This window comes from Gavia stellata, chromosome 2, assembly GCF_030936135.1.
Source record: "Gavia stellata isolate bGavSte3 chromosome 2, bGavSte3.hap2, whole genome shotgun sequence".
Classification (NCBI taxonomy): domain Eukaryota; kingdom Metazoa; phylum Chordata; class Aves; order Gaviiformes; family Gaviidae; genus Gavia; species Gavia stellata.
The window spans coordinates 19,742,793-19,759,642 of record NC_082595.1 but is presented as its reverse complement, the minus strand read 5'-3'; the positions used below and the strand labels follow the sequence as shown (position 1 = coordinate 19,759,642).

The 16,850-nt window shown below is 46.8% G+C and overlaps 1 protein-coding gene across 3 annotated transcripts; it reads right to left on the bottom strand.

Moving 5' to 3' along the window:
• Positions 1 to 426: 426 nt before the first annotated feature.
• CCDC167 (coiled-coil domain containing 167) lies at positions 427 to 13,413 on the bottom strand. 3 transcript variants are annotated; one of them, XM_009819109.2, is made up of 5 exons: positions 11,214 to 11,245; positions 5,971 to 6,065; positions 3,439 to 3,491; positions 1,171 to 1,270; positions 427 to 1,033 (listed from the first exon to the last, which is right to left on the bottom strand). In XM_009819109.2, the coding sequence occupies exons 2-5, from the start codon at positions 6,021 to 6,023 to the stop codon at positions 1,006 to 1,008; spliced, it is 234 nt and encodes a 77-aa protein (XP_009817411.2). In that variant the 5' UTR covers positions 6,024 to 6,065; positions 11,214 to 11,245; the 3' UTR covers positions 427 to 1,005. The 3 variants fall into 3 exon arrangements, with proteins under 3 accessions (XP_009817411.2, XP_059691545.1, XP_059691544.1); XM_059835562.1 differs by lacking the exon at positions 11,214 to 11,245 and adding an exon at positions 13,375 to 13,413 and having other exon boundaries at positions 427 to 1,270; XM_059835561.1 differs by lacking the exon at positions 11,214 to 11,245 and having other exon boundaries at positions 5,971 to 6,650.
• Between the last annotated feature and the right edge of the window lie 3,437 nt (positions 13,414 to 16,850).

Below are 16,850 nucleotides of genomic sequence, written 5' to 3'. Positions count from 1 at the left end.
CACATTCTGGCCAGCAGTGTGTGTTAGCATGGAGATAGAGAAATGCCTTGCACAGTTAAATTTTCAAGGCAGTCCCCTTCTAAAGGCTTTCCTGGCAAGTAGAGCACACTCAGGGCTACCTAGTGTATGTCACTGGATCAGAATGAGAGGTAACTACGAGGGACAGTCTCAAGTATTCCTCTGCAGCATGCTATGCTACTTTTCCACTCAAAGGAAGCAAACACTCAAGTAGGTTCCAGGTCACAACAGACCAATAACTCACTGTTGAGACCTCGCTGACCAGGGATGTTATGTGCTTTACCCAGCCTAGGCCTACTGTGGTACAGCGTGTGCCAGCAGGCAGATGGTAGGATGAAAATAAAGCAGTGGCTGAAAGGCATGTTACAAAACAGGAAAAAAAGAAAAAGATGAAGCTATAAGGTCAAATTACTTTATTTAAAGCCCTGCAGAAGCACTTCCATCCCTGGGATTTGATAGTAAATTCTCTTCTCCAAATGTTGATTCTCAGATGCGCAAAATGGCTACCAAGCTCTGATGCACTGGAGAGATAGGTCGATCTTCTCAAAGCCCAAGCACCCAGATACCAAGTTGGATGCTACCTGCTTGCAGAAAGAGATACCCACCTCCCCTCTGTTTTTGTGGAGGTAGGATTCCTTTGGTGCTGTAAGTCAGTGTGGAGGAGGAAACATCTTTGTTTAGCTCAGCTCTGGGGACATGTAGAGTCTTTAGGTCACAATACCCAAGTTACTCTTTGAATCAAAGAACTTGGTGTCCCTTCAGCTTATGGCTGAAGTCACAGGAACCAAGAAAGTGGCATGTATTTTGACTGAGCTGGGCAGAGAGCACTTGTCTGCAACCACAGAAGTCCTCTTCAAAAGGGAGAATGTATTGCCTTCCTCCATCAGGCTGGATGGTCTTGACTGCATATTGGGTGAGACAGCAGCACCTTGAGCTCTGCTTGACCTGATTTCCAATTTCTGGTTTGTCTCCTGTACCCCTCAATTCTCAGAGAAAATGCTTCCCTACAACAAGTCTTGGAGAGGATAAACAAGAATCAGCTTTTCAAAATGCTGTTCTCACCCTTGTGGGAGGCATACAGTGGTGAGAGGAGGAAGAACTCCTTGCAGGAGAGTAACTTGGTCAACAGGGAGAATTCTTGAGTACACTCACATCGTCCAGCAGGCATAAATAAGAGCAATCAGCAACCCCAAGGCCACAGCAAGGGTGGCATTCTTGCGATTTTCCTTACGAAGCATGCTCAGTTCTTTCTCTGGGAAACAAACAAAAGCCTTGCCTGTGAATGAACGTTCTTCCTGTTGCTGCTACATCGCCTTTCAAAACTGTCCTAAAAGGACAATGCTACCTTGGCCATGGGCAACTCTTTCAGGATCAGTATGCAAAGCGACCAATTATAAGATATGCTGAACAGGAAGTAAACTAGCACAAAACCTTTCATGTGCTAACTCTCATCCTGTCAATCTCAGTAGCTGTGCTTGGGAATACTTCAGTGCCAGAAAAATTCCTGTTTGCAAATGACTTCTAGGACCCTACTAAGGACAGAACAGGTCATTAGAATAATTGCTTGTTCTCTAAGAGAATGAAGACAGAGGGTAGAGGGCTATTTCTACTACTTTCTAGACCTAACAGTCTGGTACCTTTTCCTAGTCCTTCAAATTTACTTAAATACAACTGTGGCCATCTTTGAATGTTGCAGAATCTGGGTTTCCTTGTGCCCCAGAAGGATGAGTGTGGAACAGGTCTTGAGTCTGGACACGCATTCTGTTGGGGTCAGCAGCTTTTTAGAAACAGGTCACTTTGCTTGGCCCAGGTTTACAAAAGAAGAAACACAAATGCAGACAGAGGAGAGAAGTGGCTACCAAAAGTATGGAGTCCTACTCATCGTCTCCGTTCCCTTTACCAAAGATGAGAACCCCATTCTTGCTAGTTCTGTTCCACAAGACTTTGCTGCATACAGCATTACACATCACATGGCCAAACAGCAATTATTATTTTGCAGGGCAAGGTTGGGTGCAGACTGTCTACAGAGCCAGACTGCTCTTGCTGCTGAATGCAGGTGCAGTGACTGCACAGGCTACTGCCTCTACAGTTTGCACAAGCAGCCTCCAGGGGGAACGCCCTGGTGCTCTAGGTTCCCAAACTGGTGCTGGTATCAAGAGGCTTTTAGCTGTTCTTTCTGGCCCCATTCCTCACATAGTACCAGCATTCTCATGCAACTACAGAGCAAACTGCTTGAATTTGCAAGGTTACAGAGGAGGTGGTAGGGGCAGGAGGTCACATAAGCCCAAGCACAGCAGTGCCAGCTTAAACTGATGGAGCAATGCCATTGTCAGCAACTGCAGTTTGTGGCCTGAGGTGTGGCAGCTGGAATAAACAAGAGATTTAATCAGAGGCCATAGCAGTGATCTAAAAAGACTGTGTGCACATGCACTGTCTGTTCTGTTCCAGGAAGAGCAGCCATCACCATTAGGTGAGGCTGTTGCTGCTGTCTGAGCAGCCTGTCAGATTACTCTGTAGATGCTAGCAGTGATGGCTGACTACTGGTAAAAGGGTAGCAGTAACTTGCAGAGTCTTCTGCTGTCTCTAGCGGTAGGCCCTTAGGGAACAGCTCTGAATCTGTTTAAAATAACTGTTAGTCTTCTGGAAACAGTCCTTTAACATGAGTTAAAATTACAAATTTTCTGGCCATACCCCAGCTTTCAACTCTCCACACTTGTACTTCTTTCCCTTGTGTGAGGTCTGGTGCTTGCACTGCTGCAGTGCTGTCAAGCAGTTAACACACTGATCAACACCAGGAGCCTGAAGACATGCAAAGCAGCATCCCTAGCAGAATGGAAGTGCTGTCAAATGTGCAGTAGCTCAGAGGGACTCTCATTTTAATTATCTATAGCAGGACTTGCAGCAAGGAAAGACCCTGGCTCTCTGGAATTGCAGGTAGCACATCAGTGTGAATCCCTATGCTTGTGTACTTAACAGCCCCAGAAACTCACGCAGTAAGAACCTTCTGCAAGGAAGGCATACTTTGCTACACTCCAGATAGATAGCACTTGCCAGCTAGCTTAGCAAGCTTCTATTAAAAAAGAAAAGAAAAAAGGAGGGGCAGGATGTTAAAAGCCACTTAAGTCAATCTGTTGGCTAAGATTGATTATCTAAAGCCTGGTAATTTGGGGTATGTGAAAAGGGCATCTTTCCCCCCTTCATTAGCTGATACTTATTTTTTTCCATATGATAGCACAGCTCAAGCAGGAGAATCCAGACTCCTATTATAATATGCTGACTAGATTTCCCCCAGTCTAGCTCCCTTTGGTTGAACCTAAATTCAGAGGCAGAAGTCAGAGGTGGCAGGAGCCTGAAGATGAAGCTAAGCTGCAGCACTGATCCCATCCAGCCCAGAGGGACCATTTTTAATGAAGCTCTTACCATAGTTGTCAGCTTTGGTCATTAGTAAGTTTCTCTCTCTCTCCAGTGACTTTCTGTAATGAGAAGAGGAGTTCATTACCTGTGAGGCACAACACAGCCTAGTTCTTTGCTTATATGATGGAAGAGAGATTGTCCCACTGCCAGGGATATCTGCTCACAGAATGAGCCCCTCACCCTTCACTGTGGAGAGGTGACAGTTTAGAAACCCCCAGCTGTGCAAAAGAGGAGATGCAGCAGTTTTAAATTATTTTTTCCTTCCCCCAAACTGCTTTATATCTCTCCTTTCAGGACAGTGTCAGCAAGCAGGCTAGAAAGGGGTCTGTGTGTCAGAGAGCACCCTACTCTGTTCCCCCAGGTGGGGCAGGAAGTTCTGCCACAGCTACGGGATGGGGCAGGTTTCCTACATGCTCTCTGCAGGATCCTGCCCCTCCAGCACATCTGGCTTAGTGCTGGAATGCTAGTTCTTCTCACTCATTGAAGCTGGGATCCCTTTGTCAGACATACCCAATTTATACAAATTGGTCAACTCCAGGAAACAAGCTGAATCCAAGCCCAGTAACAACCAGTTAAACAACCTGTTATTAGACTGAAGACTCAGGATAATAACAATAAAGAGTAAGTCAGGCCAACCCAGCCCTTGTCTTAAACTGCACAAGATGATTAATTAATATACAGTTTAAAATATAAGCGCAAAACAAATTGCCTGAAAGCAGCAGTGTTTCCATTATGGCAGCGAGGACGCAGTGACTCCTTTCAGACTGTATGCGTGTAAGTAAACATGCGCTAACAAATTATCTCCTGGTTCAGAGCAGACAGAGAAGGCAGTAAGTGTAACAGAGTTTGTTGTTCCCCTTGGGGTAGAGCAAGAACCTGTAGGAGGAAAGAGATCCAAATCTATATGTACAGCTAGTTAAGTAAGAGATGGCAAGAAAGCAAGCTATATCAGAGCAGCAGGAGAGGAAAAGGCTCTTAAAGGCAACTGGGGAAAGGCAATGCGGAGTGCAGCCAGGAGGCAGTGAGAAGACAGATTTACCAACATAACTGAGCTGCTACTTAGAAACTTGCCTTGTGAAGAGAGTCAAGGGAAGAGGCTTTGAGAATGAGACATGAAGAAACCATGACAACTGAACTTCAAAATGGGAAAGCAGAGCTCTCCTTTGTGTACTACTCACTGAATCAATAATTTTGATCATGGTATCTTCCTCCAGGGTTTTTCGAATGGTCTGGATTAGGGCAACAGAATTTCTGTTTCCATCTCCATAAAAGTTGTAAAATTCAGAAAAGGCCCCAGGAATCCCTGATCCTAATTCTTTGCTCTATGCCCTGTATTTCAGAAAGAAATCATACAGATATATTCCATCCTGTTAAGTTACTACAACTGTAGGTTTGGTTGTTGGTGACCTCAGTAGCAGATAAATAATACAGACAGTAAACATAAGATTAATTTAGGCCTAGATGAAGGACTGGTGAGATGAGGAGCTAGAGAGATGAGGGACAGGAGGAGATGAGACCCTGTCCAAACATGGATGGGGATATAAAACCCCAGTAAAGGAGGAGGAAAGAGAGAGAGAGGCTAGCTCAAGGAATGGCAGAAAGAGCAAAATAACAGAGTGGAAAGGAGGAACAAAGAAGATAAACCTGAGGCTGGTATCGGGGTGTGAAGATGCTACCACTGCTAGGATCACTTCTAACTGGGTTCTGTAGGACAGTGTTGTAGAGCAGACACCAGGACCAACAGGAACCCTCTCTGAGCCTATGATTGAGCTTCCTAGCCTTTTTGCTAGGAGCAGAGCAATAAGATGCAGGTGATGGGAAGAATGTCCTCAAGCAGACAGATTTGAGAATCAACCGGGAGATCTAGGATCCCTTGCTTCACACTCTAGAGAAACAGCAGGTTCTGCCTGTGTCTGCCACAAAATCCAGGTCAAAGTCCTTGCTTGAGTCTCAGCTCTAGAAGCCTACAGTTGCCTCTCCTACGTCAGTGACAGATTTCAGGGGAATCAACCCTCTTCCCTTTCTCAAGGAAAGCCAGTGTGTCACTGCATCCCTACATCCAGACACATTTGCAACACAGGCACAGATAGAGTCATTTCCCTCAGCCCCTTTTCCAGTTGCATCCCAGCCTGGTCTGTCCCTCAGTAGTAGTTGCAGCATATCTCCCCTGACTGAACTCATGAAGCTTTGGCAAGGCTTGAGTAGCAGCATGCAGTGATCCTTTGCCAGACTCACAGAGCTGTTTCTTAGCAGGCCAGGAGCCAGCCCTGCAAATGAACTGGCAAGTTTCGGGCACTGCTTGGCTGGTTGCGATGAAGGTCGGAGAGTGAGGCTGTTGATAAGCTAAAGCTCTCTCCATACATCACTGAACTTCTCACCCTGGCAAGTTCCCCAAGTAAGCTCCAAGCTGGGGGAAGAGAGACTTGTCATGGAGACCCACATTCCCATCCCTTCAATAGCCCTTGCTCAGTACTACAGCAGGATGATAGTTAGCTGAAGTGCACAGCCACAGCTGTGGAAGGAGGTGGTCACCAATACCTTCCTTCAGGGCTGAGCTTCTCCCTGCGCAGTTTAAGATCCACCTCCTCCATGCTCTGCCTGCAGTGTGCCAGCTTCTCCTCCAGTCCATCAATCTGAAAAACACCACACCAGTTACCGTCATGTCCTCTCCCAGCTAACATGGATCCATCCCCACTCAGATGGGAAGGGTGGCAGCTCAGCCACTGTACCTCCTTCCTCCCCAAATCAAGGGAGGAGCAGCCCCAGCTCTGTGTAGAGATCACAGCACAGAGAGCCCACCACCTCTTAGATCAGCCTGTATTATACCCCAGGCAACTGTGACATTGTAATCCCAGACACAGCTAAGCCAGCCTAACACTCCCACTTGTGTGGCTGGCCAGCATCTTTTTGCTAAGATCTGATCCCATTCCAGCCTGTTCTAGTTTCTTTGCATGTGCCTCCACAAGCAAAGATGTGATCTAAGGCATCTTTATGCAATTAACAGAGGATAAAATGAGAGAGACTGGCCTTGGCCAAAGCCTGAGGGACAAGGTCTTGATTTAGTGCTGTGAACGGATGCAGAAGTTCATGGGACATGACTACAAAGCACCCTCAGCCATCTGCTTGGGTGAAGAGGGTACAAAGGGGAAACACTGATACCTACTGTCTCATTTACCCAACTACATCTACAACAGCAACAGCAGTCTGCACAGTATGCTCAAAAGAGCATTCACCACTGCCTCCACACCTTCAACCTGCACCAAGTTTTGGCAGCAACATGTTCCCATGCAGAAAAACCCTGGTCATCATCTTGTGTCTCCTCATCAGGTTTCCTAACAGCCGTGCTCCCCCCATGTCTTCCTGTGGAGGGGAGTTAACTGTGGATAAGTACAAGAGGATTGATCTACTTGCATGCAAATGGATAGCCCAGGAGGGAACCCTACCACAGACAACAGTTCTCCTGGGAATCATTCCTCTTTTCTGCCTGACAACCAGAGTGTAGACATCTTTAGGAAAACTCTGTCTTCCAGGCTTGCTTCCAGCAAGGAAACAGTGGGACTAATCAGATAATATGAACACAACATCCTAGTCTGAAAGAACATGGCCTTGGTGCCCTGAGGTGGCAATGACCTCTTTTTAGCTACTTAGCACAACAGTCCTGCTGTGTCTGGTTCTCCAAGCAAGGCCAAGGCCAGCTAGAGGGCTGGCAGCATGGCCTCTGTGTGGTGAAAGCCTTCACAAACCAGAAGCTAAGAGGCAGCACGGTCCCGGATAAAGTACTGACGTGGAATGAGACACCAGCTGCCTGGACATCAGCCTCAGAGGTGGCCCAGAGCACAAACACGCCCATAAACAGCGATACGGGAAACAAAATCAAAGGTAGTGATCCCTAATTATTGCTGCTTTGGGGGGAATCAGCTCCATCCTGAGCTCATCAGCAATCTCACACCTTCTGCTCAGGAAAGGCAGGCAAGCGTTATAAATAGGCAGGATGGGAGAAGAGGCTTGACATAACAGGGAGAACAAAGCAGACTGAGAAAAGGAGTTCAGCCAGTCAGCTGAACAGTCTCACTGCAAGGAGCAGAGTAGAGCTGGGGAGGGGGCCACATACAACAAGGCTCAAATAAATCTTTGCATCTTACCAGATAGCAATTTCAACGTCCCTTGTTATCAGGCACCTCTGCCAGGGCTGTTGAGATGCCAAGCTCCCCACAGGCACCTGCACAGCTTCCCCTGAGCCCACAGGGAGTACCAAGGCACATCACCTGATCCCAGAGCACAGGAAATGGTGCTTCTGTGTTTGGCAATACTTGGGTTTGCCTGGATGGGGACATGGATATTTTTGAAGCCTGTTAGCTGGAAATGCATTTGGTCAGGGCAAAGATAATGGTCCTCCTCCATATCCAGCTGTGCCAGGTAAGAATGTTAACTCCAGCTGCTCGTCACTATCTGTCATCCACTACAGCTCAGTCAGCGAGATGCATTGCCCTAGTCTGCTTCAGGGGCAACCAAGGGTTTCACTGAAGTCAGCTCTGACCACACTTATCAGCAAGTTAATTTAATGGCAGAGTGAGGTAGAGTGGAGGTGGGGTGTCCATCCAGTCCAATTTGAGAATGACCATCTCCCTCACCAGTTTCTACCACTTGCAAATGACTCTGTCTCTGCTCCCGTATCTGTTGGAAACCCTCACATACACACACAGCAAGAGGTACTTCAGCATGTGTTACCTGGCTTCTCCTTAGCCAGTAAACTTACTACAATGCACCATGCCTTCTCTGAAAACATGTTTAAAATCATGTTAAATAATACAATTTAATGAGAGCTTTGGTTAGTCAGCTGCCAACCACACCACTAAATTATCCATGTCATTGCACTTCCTATCCTCTCCTGCAGAACTGCTTCTCCTGCTCAGTTTGCAGTTGCTCTCACTAGTACATTCTGTGCCCATACTTCCGTCATTTCATAAGCCATTACAAGAGGATATTCCGCCCAACTCTGCCAATGCTTTTACTTTCTGCTGACTAAAAATCTCCAGATTCCACATAATACTTTAAAAGTTTCAACTGGTTTTACTGCTCTTAAATCAAAACCAAAGTTTGGGTCCCCTGCTGGAGAGCAGTAATTTGCTAATAAACCACATGCCCTAGAACTGCATCATCAGCTTTGCTGAGCTGGGGGCACAAGGGATAGAAAATAATAAAAAAAAAAGCAAGGGAAGAGGAACAGATTGCTGAATGAACAAAATATTTTTCCTCCAGAATCTCATGATTTTTCTTCAGGCTAGTCTGGGGCATTAGGGGTTGTAAGGAAGAACAAGAGTGAGGATTCCCAGATGTCATCCATTCACTGTGCTTCAGCTCCTCCGCTGATAAATTAGGACAATACTATCTGCCTTCTGGAGATGGCTCATTTACACAAGGAGCCTCAGACACCAATCCAAACTATGGGCAGAGCGCTATCTTGATATGTCAGTGCCACTGCCTCACTTGGGATCTGTTTGTGCAAGCTAGGAGTCTTGCAGCAGCTCAGCCATCCAGGTAACTTTTCCTGTAGAGCAAAGGAAAGAGAAATAGAAAATAAGCACAGGGAGAAATCAGAGTAATGCCTGGGAATTACTGATTACTCTCTGGACTGTTGAGGAAACTCCTGGGGGGGCATACCCTGTAAAGCTGTAGCACCAGAAAACCTGTAGAGCTTTGGCATAATTCCCTGCAGCAGCTCTCCAGGAGAGGAATCCTAGAAGCAGGTGCACACCTGAGCTTGTTGTGGATGGAAAGCTTTCCCTGCTACTAACTAATACATGAGAAGGTTAGTTGGGGTACGTACCTAGGCCTACTGGAAGCCTGCATAAAAACAAAGAGCCAAGCTCACGTAGGTGAACCATCACTGCAATTGCCACTAAAAAGATAAGCCAGTGTTAATCTCAGCACAGTGGCTTATAAGTTGCAAAGACAAACCCTGGCTCCTTCTGGCTTTCCGTTCCATGAAGGGGAACCTCTGGGACAGAGCTGAAGTGCAGCATGTAGAAAGCTCACGTGACAACCCCTCACGTTCACATGGCCTGTAGCAGGGACACAGGACTTCACTTGCAGCAACATCTTTAAGTAGTGTCAGTTAAAAGGGGCAAGTGAAACAGGTGCTTCACATCCAGGCAGCAGCTTGGGGCACACAGAACCACCCTTCTCCTCCTCAAGAGCTGCTCCAGAAAGTCAAGTCCCAGCAGCTCTGGATGCACTCAGGGATCCAAGACCATATGCCTCCCTTACTCCACAAGGTATGACAAGGCATTGAGCCACGAGTGTTGAATTCTGGCAACACTCGCTCACAATCTGGAGACCTTTTTAAACCAGAAGACCTGGAATGAATTTCAATCCAAATTGACTTACATGCTTATTACAAATCTCATTTGTTGGGACCATCTTGGGCAGGGAACCCAAAATGGCTCACATAAAGGCAGAGACAAAGACAGAAGAGAAAAAGAAGCAGCTTTGCTAACAGAATTGAGCTGGATCCCTTTTAATACATTTTGTAATGAATTAATAAAAGCTTTCTTTCCAGCAGAAAGGCTAAAAGCGCTTTTCAAGAACTGGCATCCACCCTCCGCTTTTATGAATTCCCTAATTAAGATACTGGCAAAGAGCCATATCACACATACGTCGACATCCAACAGTGTTAGGTAATGAGGTTTTCGTCTTCTGACCCTCATAAAACAGATCAAAGCCAACTGAAGAGGTGGGGGCAAAGAAAAAAAAACCTTCCCCGAGCAGTCTTCTCATGCCTTGTCACCTGCCAGCACACTTGAGCCATTCTTTTCACAGAAGCATTAGCAGTTCCTGCACCCACAAATTTTGCTGGATTATTAAAATCAGTCCAGCAGAGACAAGTTTTGTTTAAATTCAAATGCTAACTTGCAGTTCATGGACACACTTCCATTTTTCACCATGCTCTTGGAATCATTTTGCATGCTGGCAAATCATTTCGCAGATGCTATGCCCACAGCATGCTTGGAAATATTTACCAGGCAAGCTACTACACAATAGAGGACGATCCACCAGCACAGTCCAAGATAAATCCTGCAGATCAACTCTCTGTGTTGATAAAGGAGAAAGGGCTGGATCCTACCTGCATTTCCTCCTTCAGCCTTGCAGAGACTATCCAGTCAGTCAGCCCACCCTGCCTCAGCTCAGACCAGCAGCTTTGCAGGATAGTACACAGACACGACCACACGGCATCACCCACAGCTTTTTGAAAAATCCTGTAAGAACAGCTTTACTGAGCAAAGACTACGCTGGCCTTTTCCCTATTCTTTATGCTCTTGCACAGACACTGATCAGCCACTGTCTTGTCAGAAGCAGCAATACATGTAACAATACTTTCTTCAAACACATTCGACATTTTGCAGCTCAGGCACTGCCTGAGTGCAGGGTGTTCTCTCTGTGTTTAATAGCCCCACTTTTTTGCTTCCATGAATTTTTTTTCAGTTGTTGTCTGAGCCACAAGTATATTTTTTAAGGGCTGCAACATCCTCCGGCAAGGAGTTTCACAGCACAGGCACAGGTTATGGGAAGAACCAACCCCTCCTGTTTGTTCTGAGCTTGTCAACTGCTAGTTTCATTTAATAGCCCTAATTTTATACTGACACTGAATGTTCATTGTTTGTTTAAAGTGACAAATAGCATGCAGAGGATATAGACCTAAATTGGGTCCCCTTGCAGCCATGTTTTCAATCTTAAAAGAACGTGATATGCTTAGTTGTTTCTTGCATAGAAGTTTTCCACACCTTTGATCATCCTTGTCACTCTCTTAAGCTCATTCCATTTTCACTATTTTGCTACAAAACAGACCAGTCTTCCCAGTTTCATTTTCCTGATGAGTTTCCTTAAGAAAGTTCTGTGCAGCTCAGCATGGTCAATAGGGCTGCCTGTTGAAAGACGACAGAGCTATATGAAAGGAGAAGTGGCATGAGTTTAAACCACCACAACATTATGGAGACACATTTATATTAGTTTAAACCAGGTCATATCAATTACACCTGCAATTTGTAAGTGCAAGCTACTCTGATAAGTGTCCATATAGAAAATTGCATTCATTTAGCATCATGACTTCAGTTAAACAAGCATGACTCTGCCTAGATTAGGTCTTTCAAAGCTAGCCATGCATCATGTCATATTAAAGCTCACTTGGAAAGTTTTCTTTACAAACATAACAGCTCAGAAGGTAATACTGAACCAAACAAAAGTTTAAATTATGAAATCAGTATCTTGCTTGCCACGCATTCTGACACCTGAAATACAGCCCTCTCTTCCTCTGGCTTAAAGGGATTTTGTTTTCTTCCTCCCTAACATCTATTCAGTACCTTTCTCATCACTGCAAGGGGGAAGGATTTTATCTTTTAGTATTATTTTTGCACTGAGAGGTTAAGTTTTCATCTAGAACACACCGAAGAAGAGTAGTTCTACAATCCATTCAAAAGTAGTGTGTTCTATCATGACAACTTCTAAAAAGCCCCAATAATCTGAAGCTACCACAAGTCCCCAAACACTATGCAAGAATTTTCTGTGGCAGCTAAAATGAGTCCCTTTCCATTCTGTGATCAGCAGGTCCCTTACAGGATCATGCTTTTTACCACCTCTCTTTTTATAAGGTAGACCCTACCATCTCAACTCTCCTTGTCTTTTGCATCTCAAACAACCACCACCAAAAATTCATTATTTCAACTCTCCCCACTAGGCTGACTGTCGAGAAGCCTGGACAGTCCGCATACTCCCCTCCAGATTCCCTTTAGTGGTTCTATTTGGGTTAGAGTGCCCAGAAATGTCTGTTTATCTAATGAAAGCCTAACTACATGAAATAGACCAGAAAACTACTATAAACTGAACTCCCATTCACATGACACAGTAGGACACTCATCTTTACATTACTGTCTGATGAAGCATATATGACAAGCCCCAAGTCCTTTCCCTGGCCTTTCTACCCTGCCTATCTTGGCCTGTTGTGCATACACTCATCTGAAAGACTTCAGGACAGAGAGGTGACCAGCGAGATTCGCTGGATCGATTCTGCCCCATTTCAGCCATTTGTCAGAAAGGTTCAGCTTTTTGCTGTCCCCACAGTACCCACAACCCAAGACTTGAACTATGGGCTCTCCACTGCCTCCTCCAAGTCAGTCCAAATAGTACTGTTCAGTGCAGGAGCCAGAATGAAGTATGCTTCAGAGAGACCTTAACTAACATGCCTCAGTTTGTTAATACAAATACAAAGCTTAAACAAAGCTTACCAGCAGCCCTCCAGCCACTCAGGCCATTATGAAACATCCAAGCGCAACAATAAAAAGGCAACTTCAGAAGGTAGGCTTACGCTTAAAAGCCAGCCTTTTCCCCTTTTCCTTGCTGTGATTTACAGCCCCCTCATGTGCTGGTTTATCATCGGGTTCCTCAAAAGCAGCAGCCTGTGCCCAGCACACTGCTGACTTTCACCACTGCACACACAGGCCGGGCTGTGCACAGATTTGCTAGCTAGGGCCAAGAGCCTGCCGCAGCACCCTCCGCGGGCACGCACTTACTGCCTCTCCCTGCCTCTCCCTGCCCTGGCTCAAAGGCTCCGCAGGAGCAAGGGCACCAAAGGCCATCCATCACTCAGTCAAAAGCCCGGGACAGAGGACGGGGCACTGAGCTGTCTGCTCGCGGGAGGGCCGGCACAGGCAATCCCACCTCGGCCTCCTCTGCTGCCATCGCGCGTTAAGATGGCGGCCGGAGCCGGCACCAGCACAGCACAGCCTGGTCGGAGCTGCGTTCCTGAACCCCCACTGCCCCGGCCCTCCCCGACACCCACCGCTCTCCAGGCAAACGCTGACTTCGGCAGTGGCGGTGGCAGCCGCCTCGCCTCGCCTCGCCTCGCCCCCGCCAAGCCCGGCCGTGCCCCGCGCCGCCGCCCGCCCTCACCTCCCGGGCCACGCTCAGCCCCTCTCGCCTCCTGCCCATGGTCCCCGGCCCGACCGTAGCGCGCATGACGCCGCCTTCCGCTCTGGGCCACCGCCCTGGCGCGGCCACGTCCGCGCGCGGCTTCCGCCATCTTTATGAGGGGCTGCGCTATGAGACAGCCGCCATCTTGGTGAGGGCGCTTCTGCCCGGCCCCCTTTGGCGAGGCTGCCCGGGGCTGGCGGCCGCGGCGGCTCTGGCCGTGTGAGCGCCTTTTCGCGCGGTTTGAAGGCAGCCGAGGGCGTACGGCAGGGTGGCCCGCGGCAGTCAGAGCGGCGCCTGCTGCTTTGTGCCGGTGCTGCCCGCAGCCAGCTCTGCCCGGCCCACCAGCGGCAGGTGAGGGGTGGTTGGGGAAGGACCAGCAGGCCGGGAAGCCGCGGTGGGACCTCTCGAACTGCCTCGCCCTGCCTCTCCACCCCTCAGGGACCCCTGCTCCGCGGGGAAGGGGGGTATTGGGGGTCTCCAGCGTGCCGTCTGGCCAGGCATGCCCTCTGGGCCTAGCAGAGGACGACTCAGCTGGTTTTCCCCCAAGGGGAGCCACCTCCACCCTGCTTTGAGCTTCTGCGCTGCTCAAGCCACTCCAGCCCAGCCCTTGTATTGCTGGGACTTGGGGCTCACCTCGGAAGAAGCGATCTCAGAAAAGCGAGGCACCAACAGGGCCGCTGTTTTGCTGTGTGTTGTGATCGCTGAGAACTTCAGGTTGTCCTTGGGGCTTCCTTCCCAAACACTAGCTTTATGCTAAAGCAGCTGCAGGAAAAGCAAGCTGTTTGATCTACCAGGAGATAGCACTTTGTGCACACTAGCCAGTTCATTGCAAGATGCTAATCACAATGTTACATATGCATGGCAGCTTTTGTCCTGACCCAAGAAAGCTTTTTATGAAACACTGCTATCTTGTATGAAAAAAAAAAAAAAGAAACAAGAAACACCACTGAAGTGCATCTGTCTTCAGGGTAGGACATGACTGCTACATGACAGAGAACAGCAGAGCTATTTGCTGACCAAAAAACGGAAGGCTGGGCAGCAGCAGCATTTACTAGACACACAGACTGAATTTTCATTTTGGCTAAATACCCTCTGCTGACTGAAATTTTGCTAGGATGGCAGGAGTGCAGATGCCTGTCATACAAGGAGTGATAATACTAATACCTAATTAGTGTGTTTCACTTTTCTTTCAAAAAAAACCCCTACATTTTTACTATGGGAGGTGGCATGTGTTAGTAACAGCATCAGTCTCATTTTCTCGCTGGAGAAAATGAGGGATAGCTGTACTTTCTCTGCTTCCCAATCTGGTATTTGACTCTTATGTTATGGAGCCTACACTGCTGGACTTAAAGGAGCCAGAACCCCCACCTCCAAGGTGAGACACAGAGAACTGCTTTCCAAGCAGAAGCAGCTCAGTCAGAAGACAGTAAAAAATCTGAGCAGGACCCAGCCAGCAGCCCTGGGAAAGCACAGCACCAGGGGGAGGGAGAAAATGAAGAAGTGGGAGAATGTTATTTTTTTCCTCTCTTAGACAGAAGACTTGCTTAGTGAGTGTAAATACAATCTTAAAATGCATAGAGGTTTGAAGAAAATCATCTGTTATGGTTTGGAGTGGGATGAAATAGCCATCAGTTCAGCAGAAAGCATTTTCTCCTTTACAAAGGTGAGTATTGATTCAGGGGAGGACTGTCAATTCTCACATACATGCTTCTCCGCAGAGAGACATACGTATACCAATTTGCAGGCAGATGAGTGTGACCTTTGTTGTCACATCTTTTGGAAAGACAGAAAAGGGAAACTGGTTCCTCCCTCACAAGCAAGCCACCATTCCCACCATTGCAAGCAGCAGTTTTCAATTCACGTGTTACAGAATCACAGAATCACTAAGGTTGGAAAAGACCTGTAAGATCATCAAGTCCAACCATCAACTAACACCACTGTGCCCATTAAACCGTGTCCCACAGTGCCTTGTCCACACGTTCCTTCCTGGCCTTCCTGAATCCCCATCAAGCTGATAACCTCATTATACCTGTCACCTGGTCTTGGGTCTCCTGGTTCTGCCCTCAGCTGGCACTCTCTCTTCAGCCTTTCCTGTGTTGCTTCTTCATTTTCTTTGTAATGTCATTCAGGTCATCTACATGCTGAAGCAAGAATGAAAAACTGTTCCTTTTCCTCAGCAAATTTATGATCTTTTCCTTCTTGAAACCTGAAGAACAGATCTGGACATTTTTCACATGCAATGACATCAGCTTCTGTATTTTAGAATATCCACAGACATGAGTATGAATTTGAACTACTCCATATCAAGTGGCTGCTGACTGGCCACAAGCATATTTAAGCTGGAAATCAGAAGTTTCTAGCTGTGAGAGCAATCAGATTATGGAACACACCTCCTGCCAGAGGGGTGAGAGGAAATGAATGAAATAGTTTTTAGTAAGCTGTTGAATGGGTTGGTCTAACATAAAGCCTGAAAGAGGAAGGCACAGGATGTGATGATGTATGGGTGAACATCAAATAACATACCCAGTAATGAGACTGGATACGGCCCTGGTAAGACCCTGCTCAGGGGCTCTGATTAGGCTGTCCCTACTGCATTGGGGGTCACATCCCTGCAGCCAAAATCAGTGATGAAGTGACGTTAGAAACTAAAAATTACACAGGTGTCAGTCTGAAAGGAACGTTCAGAAGTCACTCCATCTACGTGCCCAGAGGCAGGATCAGATCCACTGATGCCACCCAAGCAGGTGTTTGCCTTACCTGCCCTTAACACATGCCAGGGATGCTACTACCTCCTCAGTACCTGTTCCACTGCTCATTGACTGATAGCTGGGAAGGTTTCCCTCTTTATAACCTAATTGAGCTTTTGTATCTCGACTTTTTCTCAGGAGACATGGGGAACAATTGATCAGCATCTTTCTTATAACAACCTTTTATATTTTAGGTTCATTATCATATTCCCTCTTCTGTTTTCTCCCTGCTAGACTCAATCCTCTTCTTTCAACACTATGCGTTTTGCACCTCTTATACTGTTTGTTACCTTCCTCCAGTCCAAACCTAGGCTAAGCCTTTCTTACTGAGCCTCTCTAACTTGGGGATATTGAGAAAGCAAAAAATGACCTCCTTTGTCTTATAGGCAGTATGCTCTAGTAATACAGCCAAGAATGAAATTTGCCTTTTTATGCAATACCTTCACAATGGTGATTCATATTTGGTTCATGGTCCTGTAACTCCTCAATCCATTTCCTCAGTGCTGTGGTCTAGCCAACCGTTCCCCGTTACTTTACTGGCACATTTGATTTTTTCCCCTTCTCAGTGCAGTATTTTGCATGGTTTTATGGAATTTTAGCTGGCTGATTGTGAGCTGTTTCTCCAATTATCAAGATAATTTTTTTTCCTATCTTGCCTTCAATGTTGCAAGCTATTCCAGACTTGGGGCCAGTTATGTATTTTGTAAA

Bases quoted from the DNA above. Each gene is read 5' to 3' on its own strand.
- CCDC167 (XM_059835561.1), bottom strand. From the start codon at position 6,113: ATGTTAGCTGGGAGAGGACATGACGGTAACTGGTGTGGTGTTTTTCAG. The intron at 3,492-5,970 runs GTATTGGTGACC...TTCTCATTACAG, and splicing joins AAGCTCAGCCCTGAAGGAAG to AAAGTCACTGGAGAGAGAGA. The intron at 1,271-3,438 runs GTAAGAGCTTCA...TTTGTTTCCCAG, and splicing joins GACCAAAGCTGACAACTATG to AGAAAGAACTGAGCATGCTT.